The 17,055-nt window shown below is 52.3% G+C and overlaps 6 protein-coding genes across 6 annotated transcripts; 3 read left to right on the top strand and 3 right to left on the bottom strand.

The window, feature by feature from the left end:
- Positions 1-516: 516 nt before the first annotated feature.
- ccpA lies at positions 517-1,377 on the top strand. Its single transcript, XM_026775803.1, has 2 exons — positions 517-673; positions 722-1,377. The coding sequence occupies exons 1-2, from the start codon at positions 659-661 to the stop codon at positions 1,247-1,249; spliced, it is 543 nt and encodes a 180-aa protein (XP_026631542.1). The 5' UTR covers positions 517-658; the 3' UTR covers positions 1,250-1,377.
- Positions 1,378-2,017: 640 nt separating this feature from the next.
- On the top strand, positions 2,018-2,944 carry BDQ94DRAFT_165654 (uncharacterized protein; the record flags this gene model as incomplete). Its single annotated transcript, XM_026770369.1, has 1 exon — positions 2,018-2,944. The coding sequence occupies one exon, from the start codon at positions 2,018-2,020 to the stop codon at positions 2,942-2,944; it is 927 nt and encodes a 308-aa protein (XP_026631541.1).
- On the bottom strand, positions 2,790-7,655 carry BDQ94DRAFT_179615 (WD repeat protein). The gene is made up of 7 exons (XM_026773431.1): positions 7,430-7,655; positions 7,149-7,337; positions 4,809-7,079; positions 4,318-4,761; positions 4,021-4,267; positions 3,723-3,973; positions 2,790-3,673 (listed from the first exon to the last, which is right to left on the bottom strand). Exons 1-7 carry the CDS (start codon positions 7,508-7,510, stop codon positions 3,173-3,175), a joined length of 3,984 nt encoding a protein of 1,327 aa, XP_026631540.1. The 5' UTR covers positions 7,511-7,655; the 3' UTR covers positions 2,790-3,172.
- Positions 7,656-8,990: 1,335 nt separating this feature from the next.
- BDQ94DRAFT_165652 (Sfi1 family protein) lies at positions 8,991-12,396 on the bottom strand (the record flags this gene model as incomplete). Its single annotated transcript, XM_026770368.1, has 2 exons — positions 8,991-12,238; positions 12,333-12,396. The coding sequence occupies 2 exons, from the start codon at positions 12,394-12,396 to the stop codon at positions 8,991-8,993; spliced, it is 3,312 nt and encodes a 1,103-aa protein (XP_026631539.1).
- Positions 12,397-12,826: 430 nt separating this feature from the next.
- BDQ94DRAFT_165651 (uncharacterized protein) lies at positions 12,827-13,148 on the top strand (the record flags this gene model as incomplete). The annotated part of the gene is made up of 3 exons (XM_026770367.1): positions 12,827-12,892; positions 12,967-13,062; positions 13,128-13,148. The coding sequence occupies 3 exons, from the start codon at positions 12,827-12,829 to the stop codon at positions 13,146-13,148; spliced, it is 183 nt and encodes a 60-aa protein (XP_026631538.1).
- A 117-nt stretch (positions 13,149-13,265) lies between these two features.
- Positions 13,266-16,773, bottom strand: BDQ94DRAFT_134048 (isoleucine--tRNA ligase ILS1). The gene is made up of 2 exons (XM_026764397.1): positions 16,258-16,773; positions 13,266-16,197 (listed from the first exon to the last, which is right to left on the bottom strand). Exons 1-2 carry the CDS (start codon positions 16,684-16,686, stop codon positions 13,393-13,395), a joined length of 3,234 nt encoding a protein of 1,077 aa, XP_026631537.1. The 5' UTR covers positions 16,687-16,773; the 3' UTR covers positions 13,266-13,392.
- Positions 16,774-17,055: the final 282 nt, after the last annotated feature.

The raw sequence follows: 17,055 nt of genomic DNA, 5'->3' as shown, positions 1-17,055 counted from the left end.
GGGTTTATCTGCACCAATTTATGTGGTGTCTCCTGTATCTGGGTGGTTTTGACACGTTAAGCCGACGGGTTTGCAGCCAGAGAGAGTTAAAGACTTCTGGTCGCGATGAGGAGGGTCGACTTAGGGCAAGGTATAATTACCTCTACCTTGGGCCCTCCTGAGCCTCTTGCTCCTTGTCTCTCCGAATCTGAGGTAAGCTGATTTTGACGTGGCCAAGACACTAACAGGGTTGACGGATGCTGGGATGGTAGGAGAATCGGCATCCACCCCTGCGTGCCGAACAGTCCTTGCCATCCCTTCACAGACCTCCTGGGCAGCGCCAGCTACAATCCAGGCTAGGAAGGCATTTAATGTTCCACAAAAACCAAGTCTAAAGGGTTCTCGTGTGGGAGCTTTCTCCGCGCCTTCTAGTCCGCCGGGGCCCCAGGCCCTATCCTTTGTGATGTGGACGATCCATTCCGACGCGCCCACGAACTCCCATTACATTCCACAACAATGAACATCAAGGAAAATCAGAAAAGCAACAGACCCAGGAGCTGCAGTTCCTTTCTCCGTCCGTGATATAAATTATGGCTTGATCCTCTGGAAGTAATTGTTCTTGTTCTTGCATCCCGTCATCCGCAACCTCTTGCATCCACCAAACCGCTTATTCTTCGCCATGCATTTCTCCAGCGTAAGTATCGCTCATCCATACACCCACACCATGGCTAATTGATACCAGCTCCTCGTCGCCTCGGCCCTCTGCCTGACCCCAGCCGTATACGGCTATGGCGTGGCACAAGTCACAGTGAAGTCCCACGAAGATTGCGACCCTGGCGCTCCCGCCAATGACAAGCTTATTGGAGATGCCGAAACCACGTACGCCACCGAAGATACTTGCGAAAAGGCCAAGATCTCGCACAGCCTGTCAATCGATGCCTACTCGGTGAGCCTTCAAGACGTCACCAAAGATACCTCTGAGCGCTGCCATGGTCTGGGTGTCTATGCGAATGACCAGTGCATTGGCGTCCCCAACGCAGTGGTTCCCTTCTACCCGGGAGAGGAGGATGCCGAGAGCGGCTGCATCCCGGATGACCCGTTCGACAAATACGTCTACGTCAGGCTACTGTGTGATGGGGGTGACGGTAACGCGGATGACCTGAAGAAAGTGGAATCGCACAACCCTGCCGAAGATCTCGCCAAGGACCCTAACGATACTGAGAACAATGGCGGCGGCAACATACTCGGCGGGCTTGGTCTTGGTTTGTAGGCTAGTCAAACTGAGCGAATAGCCATGAGCTGAGCGTGTACGGGTTGATTGTGCGATGAAGCGGAGGTTGCCACGACTGACCGGGGCTATAACCAATGTAGTCTAGAAAATTATAACTTTAATCTCAGATTTGAACTTCGAATTTTTATGCGCAAGAGACTGAACATATTAAAACTTCCGCCCATTGTAGTATCACCATCAAACGCTACCGAGTACTACTATGGATTTCAATTCCAGACCACATGTGTAACCATAGCACAACAAACAAACAACCACTCTATCTACCAATGGACTAAATCCAGTGCAGATTGATCTGTAGATCATCCCCAAGACTCCAATTACAGACAGGCTGATTGTCTCAGGAATGCGGATACAACATCCAGCCATCCACAATAGGCAATGACATGTCCACATCCACGCCCAGGAATGCTGAATGCTAGCCACTCCCGACGCCAATTACTCCCTCCCATTTACATGCATACTCGTGCTTGGCTCTTGTATTCTTCGCGCGTAGACATGCGTAGACGTGTAAATCAGCGGCTGGGAAAAGCAGCAAGAAGGAGATATAAGTAAGGCTGTGGACAGCTCGAAATGCATACAGTATAGTATTCTTCATCAGTAACCTCCAATTCAATTCAATTCAATCAACCCAACTACATCCAAACCCACCCCCCTTATACTACTACGAACTTATCAAACTAAGCCCAACCTCTCAACAAGAAACCAAAAACCAAATTCCAACCAAACAGAAAAAAAACAAACCCAACAATGCGCCACCAACACCACCACCTCTTCCTCACCACCATTTCCCTCCTCTCCACAACAGCAACAGCAGCCTCCACCATCGCCAACATCCACCCAGCTTTCCACGATACCTGTCCACCAGCACTATCTCCCCGCGCCCACACACACCATCACACCCCCAGTCTCCAACTCCACGAAGGAACATGCCACCCTATCCCCATAACATCCACGCATGTATCCTTCGACGCCCAGATCGAGCCATTCGTATCTCCGGCTCCTAATGGCGAGGATAACAACAACAACGACGACAAGGATATCAATGAGAAAGGAGGGATACCCCAACACTGTAACGTGACCATGCATGAACAGCCCGGGTGCGTGGATGATCCGTTCCTTGCGCAGACGGTGCATGCGGGGGAGTTTGGGAGATGGGTGGGGAGTGAGTGTGCGGTGCATCCTCGTCGTGGTCCTGTTCGGGGGAGGTATCGTCGTGGTAGGGGTGGGGATGTGGATGGGAATGGGAATTTGTGGGTGTTGTTGGAGTGTGAGGATGCTCCCGGCTCTCCTGGTTCTGGGGATGGGGATGGGGATGGGGATGGGGATGTTCATGGGGTCAATCAGGGTGAAGATGAGAGTGGTGCTGATGCCACACAGCAGCAGGATAAGGAAGAGGAAGATAAAGTGGGAACTGTTACGCATGGTGGCATGGTCAGCTCTTTACCTGGTGTTGGGCTGAATGGGACGACGAGTGCAGTGAACAGCACCACGTCGCCCAGTCTTTCGTTGCATGCTGAGATGAATTCAGCAGCAGCAGCAGCAGTTGCGGAGAAGAGTAATAGCACGAGCATTAATGGCACGTCTACTAGTTCTTTGGTGCATGCTCCGCTGAACCAGACGGTGTCGTGGAAGTTGATGCCCCGAAGGAAGAGGGGGAGGTTCTCGATCTACTGATTGAATATGAATTATATGGGATTATGTCTTATGAGGATGATAAAATGTCTGTTATGCTTAGTTGATTGTTATTAGCAATTACAGAATGAATTGAACGATATACATGCTGAAGACTTGCTTATGCGCCAAGGAATATCAAGTAGCAAGCAGTCAATGTATGCACACCTAACATTTGGTCCGCAATGATAATACAACAAGTCGTTCAGAAACTAACTACAATCAGCCAGGCTAAAAGCCAAAGCTGTCAAGCAACGAGTTGGCGTCCGGCTCCTGGAACGTTGTCGGAGGCGGCTTCGGTTTCGGCGCTGCCGCAGCTTGGATACTCTGCTTCAAATCCTCGCGAATCGGCAGGTCCGCAACAACCAGACTGCTTCGTCGCCGCAGCATCTTGCGATAGTCCACCCCGTCATGCAAATCGAGTGGCCTCTCCTTGGTCGGTTGGGGTGAAGGAGGCCCTCCCAGGAACTCCCAGTGGCGTACCAAATCTAAAGCCAAGAAATCACACCCCATGCGGTCGTACAGACGCGCATTGCGGATGACGAAACTCCACTCTGACTGCGCGGATACTTTGGATGCTCCTTTCAGTGTCTGCAATGTCTTCTCACGGAGTTGCTTGTAAAGGACAACCAATGCAGGGTCGTTCGATAGATACGACTTGGCTTGCAGTGGTATCATCCCTGGACTTCCTGGAGACGCGGGCGTCTCCGGGATAAGTGACTCAACCGGTGACTAGACATGGCATTAGTATACAGCATTCCACAGCAAATGTGATACTCACAATCAGCGATCGGACTGCCATTCCACGACGACCCAGCATCCAAAAAGCCCATGATGCCATCCACCGGTTTCCATCAGTAGCAGCCTCGGGCAGCACTCTTTCTTCCAGGATTTCCTTCAACACTGGACCGTCATCCCCCTCGTACGCACGGGTGATGGCGATGGCAAGCTGTAAGTCGCCGACCTGGTTCAGGCACACAAAAGCGGCGTCACGCAAATGGTCTGCCAGAAGGAAGAAGGTGGCAGCATATTCTACACTGTGTTAGTCCAAGTTCTGGGCTCAGTTCTACAATACGCACCGAATCTTCGCTTTCCAAGCAGAGCATATGCGTTCTTCAATGCCGACGTTTTCCACCGCTCTTCCTGAAAATTGTTGGCAAGCAGCCGTTGTGTTGCACCTTGTTCACGATGCCAATGCGCCATCCGCCAGAGACCCTGAAGGACGTTTTTCTTCCTCAGGGCGATATAGTACAACGAACAGTCGATGGGGTTCTTCTCTTCCGATTTAGTATACTCGTTCCGAGCAACGACTTCCAGTTGTGCCCGCTGATAGTGTTAGCACAGTCTGATCACTACCCAGAGATACATTCCCTTACCACAGAAGTAGGATTCGACAACCACATGAACATCCCACTCTCCCTGGCCGCTTTCCATGTCATCTTGCCACCAAATTGTCTTGATGCAAGGTCGACTAAGATGTCCTGACTGCCGCTATGGAACGCCCAGACAATTTCTCGCCAGGAAACCGTATCTTTGTTCGCTACCCCTTGGCTCCGGCGCAGCATATGCTGTCGGAAGAAAAGAAGATATCGCGCAGCATTGTCATCCATCGAGCGGCGATGCTTCTCCACGGTTGCAACACACTCGATCGTGTCCACCAAGCGGAATTGCTCTTGGCTGGAAAGCTGGGGCAGGGTAAACCGTGCCAGATTCTCGTTGAGTACTAGGGCCGTATCCTCATTTACTACTGTCGACTCTTCATCCATAGATGGATCTGCATATGAGGAATCCATCCCTTTGGAAGTGGCTCGTTGAGGCGTCTGAAAGGTTAGCTGCGTAATTGTGTGGCTGTCATTTAGGACCTTACATCATGTTCAAGGTAGAAGCTTTCCAAGGGCATGTCCAAGAAGCCATCGATATCATCACCCTCGGTGTAGAACTTGAGTATACGATGGAGTTTCAGCAGAACAGCGTGTACCAGGTTGTTTTTGCCGCTCAGAATGCACTGCGCCAGGAATTGCGGGTGGAAAACGGGCAGCGGTCCATTCAGCCGGCTCACCACCTCGAAGAGATCGACAGTAGAAGATCCGCGAACTGGTATGCGTAACTGAGATACGAGATGATCAGAACTTTCGATTTCGTTTCCGTATACGAAGAGTTGATTTCCAGCCCCAATGGCGAGACAGCCATTGCTAAGCCAGCAAGAATCGCCGATCGGATGAGGAGTAAGGTCGCGGATCCAGATTTCGCGGATCTGCGTCCACGACGGGCGCGAGTCAAGGTAGTCGTATCGGAGCTGGGACAACAGAATGACTTTGTGGGGAAACCCAACCGCTAGGATAGACTGCATGTCCGGCGTTGAGGTCCAATCTAAGTCACGGATGATGTCGCCTTGTGAGAAATGCTCTTCATACTCCAGCTGTGCATCATTCATATCCCATATCGTCAAATGCCCGCGGTCTTCATCCACAAGCGCTGCTTTCTTGATGGAGCTCCCGCTAGCAAGGGACGGGTTCTTAATGCCCGTCTCGACGGTCGAAGTCAAGAGCCATTCAACGCGGCTCTTCTCTCTGTCGATCTTGGCCGTCCAGGTGCGGACAATGCCAGTCTTGGTATATGAAAGCGCTATATCCGGCGAGAAGAGGTCAAAGAAGCCGGGCATTTCGGCTTTGCGGCCGGCTGGGTCGACGGGCAAGATGTACGCTATGTCCTCGTCCAATCCTAGATGGAAGGTACAGAACTTCCGCAGCTGACACTGGGTACCATTGGCAGTTCCGTTGGTTTGCTTAGAGGTCGGCAGTCGAAATTCCCAAGCAATTCCATCCATGCTCGCTCCAATAGTAGCTACGTAGACCACCCCGTTCTGCTCCGCCGTAGGAATGGGCAAGACGCAGAGCGGTTTGCTCGATAATTGGAATGTTGTGGAAGCCAGCTTTTTGGCGTGGAATGGACGGATATCCCAAAAGGAGATGCCGTTATGATGGAGATTAACCAGAAAGTCGCCGTCTTCTAGCACGCAACTGCGATGTATATGCTCGTCAGAGAACAGCTCGCTCTGGCGAAGAAGCGCCGTACCACTCTCTCGCTGCTTTTGCCTCCAAATCAACGCCTTGTTGTCATCCGTGCGCGAGGCAAGCGTGTGGCCAATGGCATTACGAACGATCTTCTTTATGGGTCCGTTGTGTCCAGTCCACGACGCCTTCATGAATACCCGGTTCTTGCGTGGTGCAGGGTCAAAAAGCACATCTACCGGGGAATCGAACCACTCAATCCGGCCGTCAAAGTGATGGACTAGTATGCTGATGGAGTCGCCCGGTTCCGCACCCTGGAATGCCTGCAGCTGCGCATAGTCTTCTTCCGGGGATACACCGGGCATAAATGCGAAATCAAGGCCTTCCACATGTAGAATATTGAACATGTGCATTTCGGATTTGACCTTGGACCCAACATCTTCCAAAGCCCAGGCTGACATATGCCCTTGGCCATCGATCACGACACAGACTTCGGGGCTCTTATTCGCCACTTCGATGATATGCTCGAGAGTGTGATTGTCCTTGTTTCCCGTACTTCTCTGCACAGCTCGCTCGGTAGCCATGCAAAAGTCCCGGCTGTCCACGATGAAGCCATATCGGCGGGTCGGATCGCTCTTGTCGGTCGCATGCCTCGGCTGAACAGAAGCGGCCATATCAATTTGCGCCCATAGTTGCAAGGCGGTCGGGGCATGGTGATCCACGGTCGCCCACACCCGAATCTTATTGTCGGCGCATACGGTATAGAAGACGTTGTCCATGGACTGCTCTCGATGGTACGGTCTTCGCCAATGAATCCCGGTAATGACTGTAGGGTGGGGAAGATATGACACCTCGAAGCGAATGTCCGTCCCGAATGCGAGTCGGCGCCATACTTTAGCCATGCGGTCGTAATGTCCAGTGGTGACAAGGAGAGTTGCATCGGGTGAGAAGCGCGCGAATTTAACCGGAGAAGCCAGCTTCTGCTTCCAAACTTGGCGCGGGGTATCGTTCAAGAACCAGAGAGTGAGGTGAGAGTTGCCGAGAAGCAGCTCCTCAGAGGAGCCCCAGGACAGGGTACGAATAGACTCATCGTCGTCTTCGCTGCGAAAGGTTTGGACTAGAGACCACTACCCCATAAATCCATCAGCATGCGCTTCCTGTGTAGCTTGCATTCCTCCATCTCATTGACCACGGACCTTCAAGGTTTCATGCTGGATGCCATACGGTTGATAGATGAATACGTCGGGTCCGCCGCATACGGCAATCTTTCCGGAGAGTTCATCTATGGTGACAGCCTCCAGGGCTTCGGTATCGTCGACATAGATGGTTTGTAGGAGCTTGTGCGGACCGCCGAGGATAACCAGTGCATGGCCGGAAATGTACACCTGTAAAGAGAGTGCGCAGAAAGCGCCGAATCAGCCACATGGACGCTTATGGAACACTAAGGGAGCTGGAGAGGTTCGTGCAGAGAGCATACCACAATGCGAAGACCATCCCACAGCGCGGTGCTGTAAGCCTGGAGCTTCGTTGGGGGCCTCCCCGGCAGTACCGCTCGCATGGAGGCGGTGGTGGTTTGAGGTAGAATACGTGGATGCGCGGGGATGCGCTCGCGATGGCGCTACACCATTGCCAGTGCGCTGTTACAGGAGCAGAGAGTGGCTTGGATACTAAGCAATGTGACGGGGTTTGCCAGAAAGAAAGAGTATAGAGCTGTATGCGGGTGGAGGGGACAGCTCACCTCGAAGATGCAAGAGCACTGCGATCGTCGGCCCCGTGATCCACACCGCCCAGACTCATCATCATCATCAACCTTGATTACGGCTACTTATTGTCCGGATAGCCTCGGAGTTTCTGCGCTATGATCCTCTTCTTGCTTCTAAGTGATTCCGATATCCAGGCAGACATACGATTGAATGGTGCTTTGTCACATTGTCGCTTCTGAGCAACAATTCCCATCTGGCCCAATCAGTTCATTCAGGAACAAGTTATCCCCCCCGGGAATCAGATTTAGATTAACCTCGCTAATTAGGCTTGCGGAGATCCAGAATGCTGCAAAGTAAGCAGGGATCTTTCTAATGAACTAGCAACTAACTGCAATCCTGATTAGCCATGGTTCAATAGCATATGGATACAGTTGACCAACTTCTTCCGGCACGTCCAATCCAGGTATATATCATCGCTGATGCTTTTTGTCGCACCTTGTAAAGCAATAACTTATCTAAACAATTGATAATGCGAGCTCCTGGAGCAGTCAAGTAAAGTTGCTTATGCCAGTCTCTCAGTTGGTGTCGATACAGCTACATATCCCCATTCATTGTAGGGCTGTGCATTGATAGAGCGGGTGTGGGGATATACTACTACTTATCATTCAGTGGGACTCGATATCTCTAGACAGAGATGGAGATCCGCCCCTTGCTGGATATGATCCCAAGCAAGTATATGTACTTGGCTGTCCTTATATTACTCTAATTCAGCCTTTTCCTAAATTTCAGTAGTTACTCATAGCCACGACTCAATACTTCCCTCTATCTAATTGTTTGGACATGAAAAAGCGGACTATCTTCCCTTCAACTGCCTCACATCCCATTCCCCCCCTACAACCCCAATCACCAACCAACCAAACATGGAATTCAATCCCATCGCAGAAAAGAAAAAGAACAAAAAGCAATCCTAGCCCTCGAGCTCTCCAAACTAGATTTATTTGGAGTTTGTTGATCAGCGGTTACATGGGGAACTTGAGTCTTTGCAGGATCGTATACGTGATAGGGGTGAAGATGAGTTTGAGGATCATTATACAATTGATATTTTACTCAAATTATTTTTCAGACGTCTCAACCAACATAAGGTGTATATTGTTCAATCATCCAAGCCGACAAAGCTAATCCACACAGTACCTGCCATGCAAAATGGGTATCTATCATAACCTTCGCCCCAAAAAAAGCTGCCCCATCCAAAACCCCAAAAGAGCAAAAAAAGGGAACCAGAACAAAAATGTACATAAAGTCCTATACAAGTATAAACCGGAAGGGTTTCGGGTCTCACGTCCGTCGGCCAGAGGATCTTCTACCATCGGAAGGAGACCCCGGTTCCTCATCCACAAACCGGACGCTAGTGCCCAGGGCACTCGCTCGCCCAGTACGGCGTCTAGTCGAGTCAGTTCGAGGCAGTACAGCACCGGCGCGCAATAGTCGACTGGCAAATGGAGTGTATGAGGGAGTCGCCGGAGTAGTGGAAACCTGCGCCATAGCCCGCGCCCTGGCGGCTCGTTTCGACGGCGACGTGAGGAAGTTGGGTGTCGCCAGCGGCGTAGTCGAGGCCAGTTGAATTTGGCTGTTCGCAGTCACAGCTAGGTCGTTGGTTTTGAAGGGAGTCGTGGTTTGATACCAGGGATCGAAAATGCGTCGGTTCGGCTCGGCTTCGAAGGTTGTCGCTCCATCATAGTTTCTCGTTGGACTTATAAGAGGCCCTGGTAGATCCCGCGACTCGAACTTCACTCGTGCTTTGTCCAGCCAGCTGCGGAACATGCTTCGACAGTGTTTCCTTAAATTTCGCTCCTTCATCGCGTCTGCAGTCTCGGAGAAGCTCTTGACTTGGAAAACACGGAAGCTGAGCTTCCGCAGCTGGATATTGGCTTGGCCGAGGACATGCTCCCGATTCACGTTGTTTGCTTGTTGCTCCTGGCGCTGATACACAAGCAAGGCCTCGACCCAGCGCGTCAATTGTTCGCCCACAATCTGGCGCGCATAGTGATCATCGGCCGCATCGCAATCCTGGAGGCGATTGAAGGTTTTCTCTTGCCACCGGGGTACAAGCTCGGATGCCATTGTCAAGCAGTGTTGTCGTGAGAACTGCAGAGCTTGCTGTTCCAGACTTGCCATATGTAGGGACCTGGAGTGCCAATGTGATAAAGCTTTCGATGCCAGATTGATCTTGATCTTCCTCCGAGTCTGGATATACGCTTGTTGGCGACGCTTCTTGGCAGATTCAACCGTCGCGACACGCCATTTTTTGGTGAACTTGGTGGCCAAGAAGTAGTACCTGGCGTTGTCAGCCCATCCCTGTATCTTGACCACATGCTGATACTTCGAACGCCAGGCCACAAGCGATTCCTGCGCTAAGCGTGGTGCGTAAAACTCAGAGGCAACTATCTCCCTCTCGCGTTGCAACGATAGCTGATCCCGCCAGCGTTCCAACTTGGATCGGAGCAAATCTTCGTTTCGTTGCTCCTCGAATACCTCCGCACGGTCAAGCAATTCGGCATAGGTCCTCCGGACGTTAGTCACAAAGACTGAGAAGACTTCCTGCTTGATGCGCTGCTCCCTAATGCGCTGCATGAGACGGTATCTCTCTGCTAAAATCCATTTGTACATCGCTTCGAGCTTGATTCGTTCCTCAATTCGTGCATATAGAGCCTGACAGCGAAGCTGGTCGTTCCACGTTGTCCACGCATTGCGTATGATCCGTTGCCGATCCATCTCCCGTGCTTGCTTCAGCATTTGAGCGCGGTGTACCCACTGTGAGTACGCCGCTTGAAGGATATGTGTGTCAATCATTTTTGTAACACGGTTAGCAACCGGGGCTAAGTGAGCTTGAGCTCTCCATTCTATCAACTTCTCCTCCAGAACCTTCCGGCGCTCCATCGATGCTACTTGTTGCTCCCTCGCAATGACACCCTGAGTCCTTTCATGCCATAGTTGCATTACGGATCCCACAGCATTTTGCTTATTCCGGACATCAATCTCATGAATGCACTCTCTGTTGGTTCGAAACTTGCGCAACCAGTACAACAGAGAGCGTCTCTTGAGGCAATAGTCGTACCATTGAGGGGCGCGCTGTTCGCAGAAACTCCAGAACCACTGCCAATAGAATGTGTGTTTCGACTTCTCACTACTAATGACAACCGCCTTCTCTTCCGCCTGTTTGACCTCCTTGGTCCTTTTCAGCCAGGCAGCAAAAGGCTTTCGCAGAGCAAAGCGCTGGGCTTTCATCTCATTGACTGCAGTGATCTCGCGCCATGCATGGAAATACTTGACGCTAAGAATGCGGCGTCGAGCTGCAGATGTCCGTGCAAGTTCCTCTGCAGTAAGTTGCGCCCAGTGAGAGAACGCCTTGGTGAGGAGATAGAGATCCCGAGCCCGTCCCGCGCGCTCTTCCAGATGCTTGAAGAATCTCTCCGTCCGCTCTTCCTGACGTCTGTCGCGAATGATAGTATGCCACGTTTGGAATGCTTGCCGAAGCAAGGTATTTCGGTCTCGATTCACGGCGACTATTTCCATATTATGATGGCTTTGTCTGACTTGTATCGCCCTCTTAACCCACTGTGTAAGAAGTCGACGGTTGATGGCCCGTTGGCGGTACATATTGAAGGTCGATGCATCTCGCAGCAGATCCGAAAGTGATGGCCTATATAGCATTTCCGGTGGCAATTCTGGCCGTTCGAGATGACTGATGCTGTCGTCACTGGAGGACACTGAAGATGATTGTTCTCCCTCTTCATCGGAGCCATTTGAGGACGTTTTTGAGCGCCGAGCTCGTGAGGCTTCCGCTATTCTCTCTGAGCGATCGCGGTCGACGGCAGACCGAGCATACAGTCCATTGGGAAGAGGCTTCTCGTCAGCCGCCGTAGGCTGAGCCGACGAGGATTGCGCAGCCAGAAAGTCCATCCGGCTCATGAGCCGGCGACCCACGTCAATAAACTGTGCCATCAATTGAGTCCTGTCGGGGGACTCCGCTTCTCGAGGAACCACCGCACGCTTCGGGGACGGCGACGGCTTCGCAAACGGATACTCGGGCTTTCCGACTTGTAATCGCGACATGGACGACCGTGAGCTTGGACGATTGATGAAGCTTCTTTGAGTGGGATCGTCGCCAACATCGTACATGGAATTGAAGGACGCTCGCCTTCGTAGGGGTGTCTGTGGTTTATTTTGCGGCTGCGGCTGCGTTGAGTCCTCTCGGGAGTCGCGTATCCTCCGCCTAGGCCTGCTTTCGATGGAGGGTACACTGTCCGGGTACGTCTCATCATAGGTATCATCCTCGCCGCCAAATTCAATGACGATGCCCATCCGTTCAAGCAGGTTCTCGAACTTGTCGAAGAGCGACTCTCCTACGGCATGTTTGCTTCCCATTTTGAGCAAGAAGCGCATACAGGCATAGCCTGGATCCGCATCGACGCCATGTTCGGCAATAACCTCGTCGTAGGCCTTGAATAGCACACGGTACGGGAGTCGCTCGACTTCTGGATCCCTCTCCGCACGGGTAATGACTTGGTAGAGGAGGCCGACATCTATGTTCAACAATAAGCAACCAGCAATTAGCAACCAGTAAACACGACTATAAAGGAGTGGGGAGGGAGAATTAGTAGATGCGACAGAGCATACCTTCGTCAGTAAGCGCCGGGTCTTCATGGGACAAAGGTCTTCGCTGAAGGGGAACGGGAGGCATCGAACTGTCCGCGAACTAAGGCGCGTTTTTCGCATATGGCTCATGGAGACGGAACAGGAAATCATTAAGCATCGCGGAACAGACACACGCACACGGTCGGGGGGTGGTGTTGCTAGGTGGGTTGTCAGAGGCCCACAGTGCTCCAGGCCGCGAAGTCAAGTTAGACCGCAAGAGAGATCCCCAAATGGACCGGTGGGACCCAATGGCACGGCCGGGCGACAAGGCATTGACTTTTTGTCAGTCAAAAAGCCAAGTTGTTTTTGCTTTGCTTTGCTTTTCGTGTCGCGCCGGCGATGGGAATGTGCTGGGTCATGTGATGTATTATGTAACGGGGTGAGTCCCATCAGTCACGATTTGGATAGACAGACAGACAATGTAACTTGTAGTAGATAGTCTTCTCTGTCTCTGTGTGGCAAAGAGAACAAGCAAAATGCCGTCAACAAAGACAAGACCCATTGAGAAATTTGCAAAGGCTGCCTCGAAGTGCTCGGTCGAGGTATGATATGAGACGAATCCCCTCAATCTGCTATGTGTTCTGCCTCTGGCTCCAGCTGACGGACGGGCTTTCAGGCCGCTGCGTATGGCAAATGCGTCGTGGCGGACTATAATGCCGTGCAAAAAGACATGTGCGCCAAGGAGTTCATAAAGCTCAAGGACTGCTTTCTGGTAGGAAGAAGACCGCATCTCCGGGATGACTTCACCTGTAACATGGCTAATTCACACTTGAACAGGCAGCCTCGAAGAAAGTTTAATGGTGGATGATGGGTTGCAGGTGAACTACATGGTTTAGGCGCATTGGGCTGATTGGCTTTTACTAGCATGTATGGCGGTGTCTGTATAGGAAAGGTCTCTACAGGTAAATGTACAAATTATCATGAACGTGTGTAATTTTATTCATCCATAAACTAAACGCAAAGAAATGTCAAAACATCGTAACCACCCGGAATTGTATGGTCTAAGCTATCAACGTCTTGTCTGTGTGAATCAATCAAACCTCTACAACTTAAGCAAGCGCAACAGGAAGGTGGCCTTTTGTACTTCCTGCTCTTCCTGGATGATCATTCCCGGCTCCTCTCCGTTGGGCACCTTGCCGTCCACAAGCTCGTAGCGGTCGAGCGGTCTGCGCACAACCTTTTCGATGGCCTTGGCTTGCGTCTCAAACGCCTTGCTAATGCCCACATCCTCAGGATCCGACAGGACAGCATACTCCATCTTCACATCGTCGGTGGGGACAAGACCAGCCTTCTTACGAAGACGCTGCAGACGGTTGATGATCTCACGACCCAACCCTTGCTCGGCCAACTCGGGGTACAGGTTAGCGTCCAGGATGGTCAGCAGGTCGCTGTCCGTGTTGGGTTCCATGTTCGCGGACGCGCTGTCCTCCTTCATTCCACGCTTCACGACCAGGTCACCTTCAACAAGCTCAATGCCGTCAACAAGCATCTTCTTATCGGCGACGAACTTCTTCACGTCCTCACTGGTGAGAGAGGGCAAGGCCTTCTTGACCTTCTGGACCTCCTTCTTAAGCTTCTTGCCCAACGTAGGCCAGTCGGCGGTCACACTGTACTGGACGTTGTACTTCTCCTCGTCCGAGGACAGGACAAGCTCAAGAACGTTCAGCTCCTCGAGGATGTATCCCTGCAGGGACTTCACATCGTCCAGGTACTGCTGGTCCTGGTGAATGACAACGAGAGTCTTCAGCGGCGTCTTCAGACCAATGTTCCGACGTTCACGGGAGATACGAGCCATATCAATGACCTTCTGCATCCGGGCCACGCGCCTCTCGACGACCTCATCGAAAAGCTCTTCCCGAACCTCGGGGAAGGGAAGGAAGTGGACACTGCGGCTGTCCTCGCTACGGAGCGCCTCAGGAATGTGAGGGAGAAGCTTCAGGTAGATGGTGTCGGTAAGGAAAGGAGTGAAGGGAGCCAGGCCCCGGACCAGAGTGTACAGGACCTCAAAGAGGGTGTTCAGGGCATGCTGGGTATCATCGACACCGTTCTCACCCTTGAGACGTCTGCGGTTGAAACGAATGTACCAGTTGGTGGTGTTGTCAATCAACTCAAGCAGGCGGGGAACGACCGTGTACAGGCGGTATCCGGCCATCTCCTCGTTGACGAACTTGAGAAGACTCTGGCAACTGGCCAGGATCCAGCGGTCCATGACGTTGGTGTTAGTAGCCTCCGCCTTGGGGTCAAAGGTATAATCGAAGCCCTGGGTCTTCTTGAACAGAGCGGCCTGACCCTCGAAGAACTTGTAGCTGTTCCAGAGAGGAAGGAGAACCTTGGCGACAATCTCCTTGACGCCCGACTCCTTGAACCGAAGGGGCTCGGCGCGCACAACAGGGGAGTTGATCAAGTAGAGGCGAAGAGCATCGGAACCGTAGCGCTCCATGACGAGGGCGGGATCGGGGTAGTTCTTAAGTCTCTTGGACATCTTCTTTCCATCCTCTGCGAGAACAATACCGTTGACGACGCAGTTCTTGAACGGGAGCTTGCCGAACAGGTGGGTACCCAGCACAGTCAGGGTGTAGAACCAACCACGAGTCTGATCAAGACCCTCGGCGATGAAATCACCGGGGAAGCTGTTCTCGAACTGTTCCTTGTTCTCAAAGGGGTAGTGCTGGGATGCGTAGGGCATGCTGCCAGACTCAAACCAGCAATCAAACACCTCGCTGACACGGCGAAGGACGCCCTTGCCCTGCTTGCTGGGGATGGTGATCTTGTCGACCTTGTCGCGGTGCAGGTCGGTGAGTTCACCTTCGTAACCACTAAGCTGCTTGAGTTCCTCGGCACTACCAACGGCGACAACCTCCTTGAAGTCATCGCTCACCCACAAGGGCAGAGGAGTACCCCAGAAGCGGTTTCTCGAGATGTTCCAGTCGCGAGCATTCTGGATCCAGCTGGAGAAGCGTCTCTCCTTGACAAAGCTCGGCACCCAGTGGGAGTCGTCAATGCCCTGAAGCATCTGAGGGATGATAGGGCCAATCTTGACGAACCAAGCCGGCACGGCCCGGTAGATCAAGGGAGTGTCGGAACGCCAGCAGAAGGGGTAGCTGTGAGTAATCTGGCTGTCGACAACCAGGCGTCCAGCAGCCTTCAGGTGCTTGATGATGCCCCTGTCGGCAGCCTTGACATGCTGGCCCTCGAAGTCCCTCACTTCGGCTGTGTAGCAACCCTTTTCGTCAACAGGGTTAGGGGGGAGACGGGTCTCACTGATGACACCACCCTCCATGCCAACTCTGTAATCGTCCTCACCAAAGGCAGGAGCCTGGTGGACAATACCGGTACCGTCCTCAGCAGTAACGTACTCGGCGTTAAGGACCCGGAAACCGTGCTCCTTGAACTCTTCGTAGAAGTAATCGAAGAGGGGCTGGTACTTCCAGTCTTTCATGGTAGCACCCTTGAAGCGGTCGACGATCTTGAACTTGGCCTTCTTGGGGTCCTTGTACAGCGTCCGGAGCAGAGACTCGAGCAGAATGTAGTGCTTTCCGGATGCCTCGTCGAGGATCTTGATGTATTCGTAGGTGGGGTTGACCGCCAGAGCAATGTTCGAGGGCAAGGTCCATGGTGTGGTCGTCCATGCAAGAAGGGAAGTCTCGGGATCGTGGACAAGGGGGAATGTGACGACGACAGCGGGGTCTTGCACATCCTTGTAGTTTTGTTGAGCCTCGAAGTTACTGAGGGGGGTGTTGAGGGCGGTCGAGTAAGGCATGACGCGGTAGCCTCTGTAGACAAGGTCCTTGTCGAACAGCTGCTTGAAGACCCACCACACTGATTCCATGAAGCTCACGTTCATGGTCTACAATGCATGGTCAGCATATTCAGAGGACGAGGGGTAGAAGATGATGGGCCTGTCTACCTTGTAGTCATTGTCAAAGTCAATCCAACGACCCAGTCTCTCGATAGTTTGACGCCATTCCGAAGCGAATCTCATGACAATGGCTCTGCACTCCTCGTTGTACTTCTCAATACCAATTTTCTCGACGGCCTCGAGACCCGACATGCCCAGCTTCTTGTCGATCTCGTACTCGATGGGCACACCATGGGTATCCCAGCCAAAGCGACGCTCGACATAGTGACCCTTCATGGACCAATAGCGGGGAATGATATCCTTAATGGTCGAGGCCAACAAGTGGCCATAGTGAGGCAGACCAGTAGCGAACGGAGGGCCATCGTAGAAGGTGTATGGTTTACGGCCTTCGGAGAGCTCAACCTGCCTCCGGAAGGCGTTGATCTCCCTCCACCTCTGGAGGATGGCCTCCTCCTCGCGGGGAAAATCAATGGACATGACGGGCGAGCGGGGAAGGGGAGAGGAGGTGACAGGGAGGAAATCTGTCGACTTGCGATCTTCCAGCGAGGGATCCGCGGGGTAGATTTAAGCCCGATTGAAGGTTGCGCACAAGCGGCAGAATCGTTTTGACTCACCCCGCGCACCATTTTTTTGTCCCCGCCGGCCAATCAGCGCCCGCCTCACCTACCGCCGGAATCAGCCGGTGTGACTGTTCTTCTTTCTATGCGGATCTCATGAACATTTAACTAAAGTAGTAGATACTATAGCTCAGTTACACTATACAATGGCTACGCTAGTCACAAGGCTAATTCCCATCCTTGATGTACAATTCGGGAGTACCTTCCCATGGCTCTGACTCACTCATGC

The sequence above is a fragment of the Aspergillus welwitschiae genome, assembly GCF_003344945.1.
Source record: "Aspergillus welwitschiae strain CBS 139.54b unplaced genomic scaffold BDQ94scaffold_2, whole genome shotgun sequence".
In the NCBI taxonomy this organism is placed as follows: domain Eukaryota; kingdom Fungi; phylum Ascomycota; class Eurotiomycetes; order Eurotiales; family Aspergillaceae; genus Aspergillus; species Aspergillus welwitschiae.
The sequence above is the reverse complement of the archived record's forward strand: the minus strand, read 5'-3'. Positions and strand labels throughout refer to the sequence as shown.

Bases quoted from the DNA above. Each gene is read 5' to 3' on its own strand.
- BDQ94DRAFT_134048 (XM_026764397.1), bottom strand. From the start codon at position 16,686: ATGTCCATTGATTTTCCCCGCGAGGAGGAGGCCATCCTCCAGAGGTGG. The intron at 16,198-16,257 runs GTAGACAGGCCC...CATGCATTGTAG, and splicing joins ACTTTGACAATGACTACAAG to ACCATGAACGTGAGCTTCAT.
- BDQ94DRAFT_179615 (XM_026773431.1), bottom strand. From the start codon at position 7,510: ATGCGAGCGGTACTGCCGGGGAGGCCCCCAACGAAGCTCCAGGCTTAC. The intron at 4,762-4,808 runs GTAAGGTCCTAA...CTAACCTTTCAG, and splicing joins GCTTCTACCTTGAACATGAT to ACGCCTCAACGAGCCACTTC. The intron at 4,268-4,317 runs GTAAGGGAATGT...TAACACTATCAG, and splicing joins TGTCGAATCCTACTTCTGTG to CGGGCACAACTGGAAGTCGT.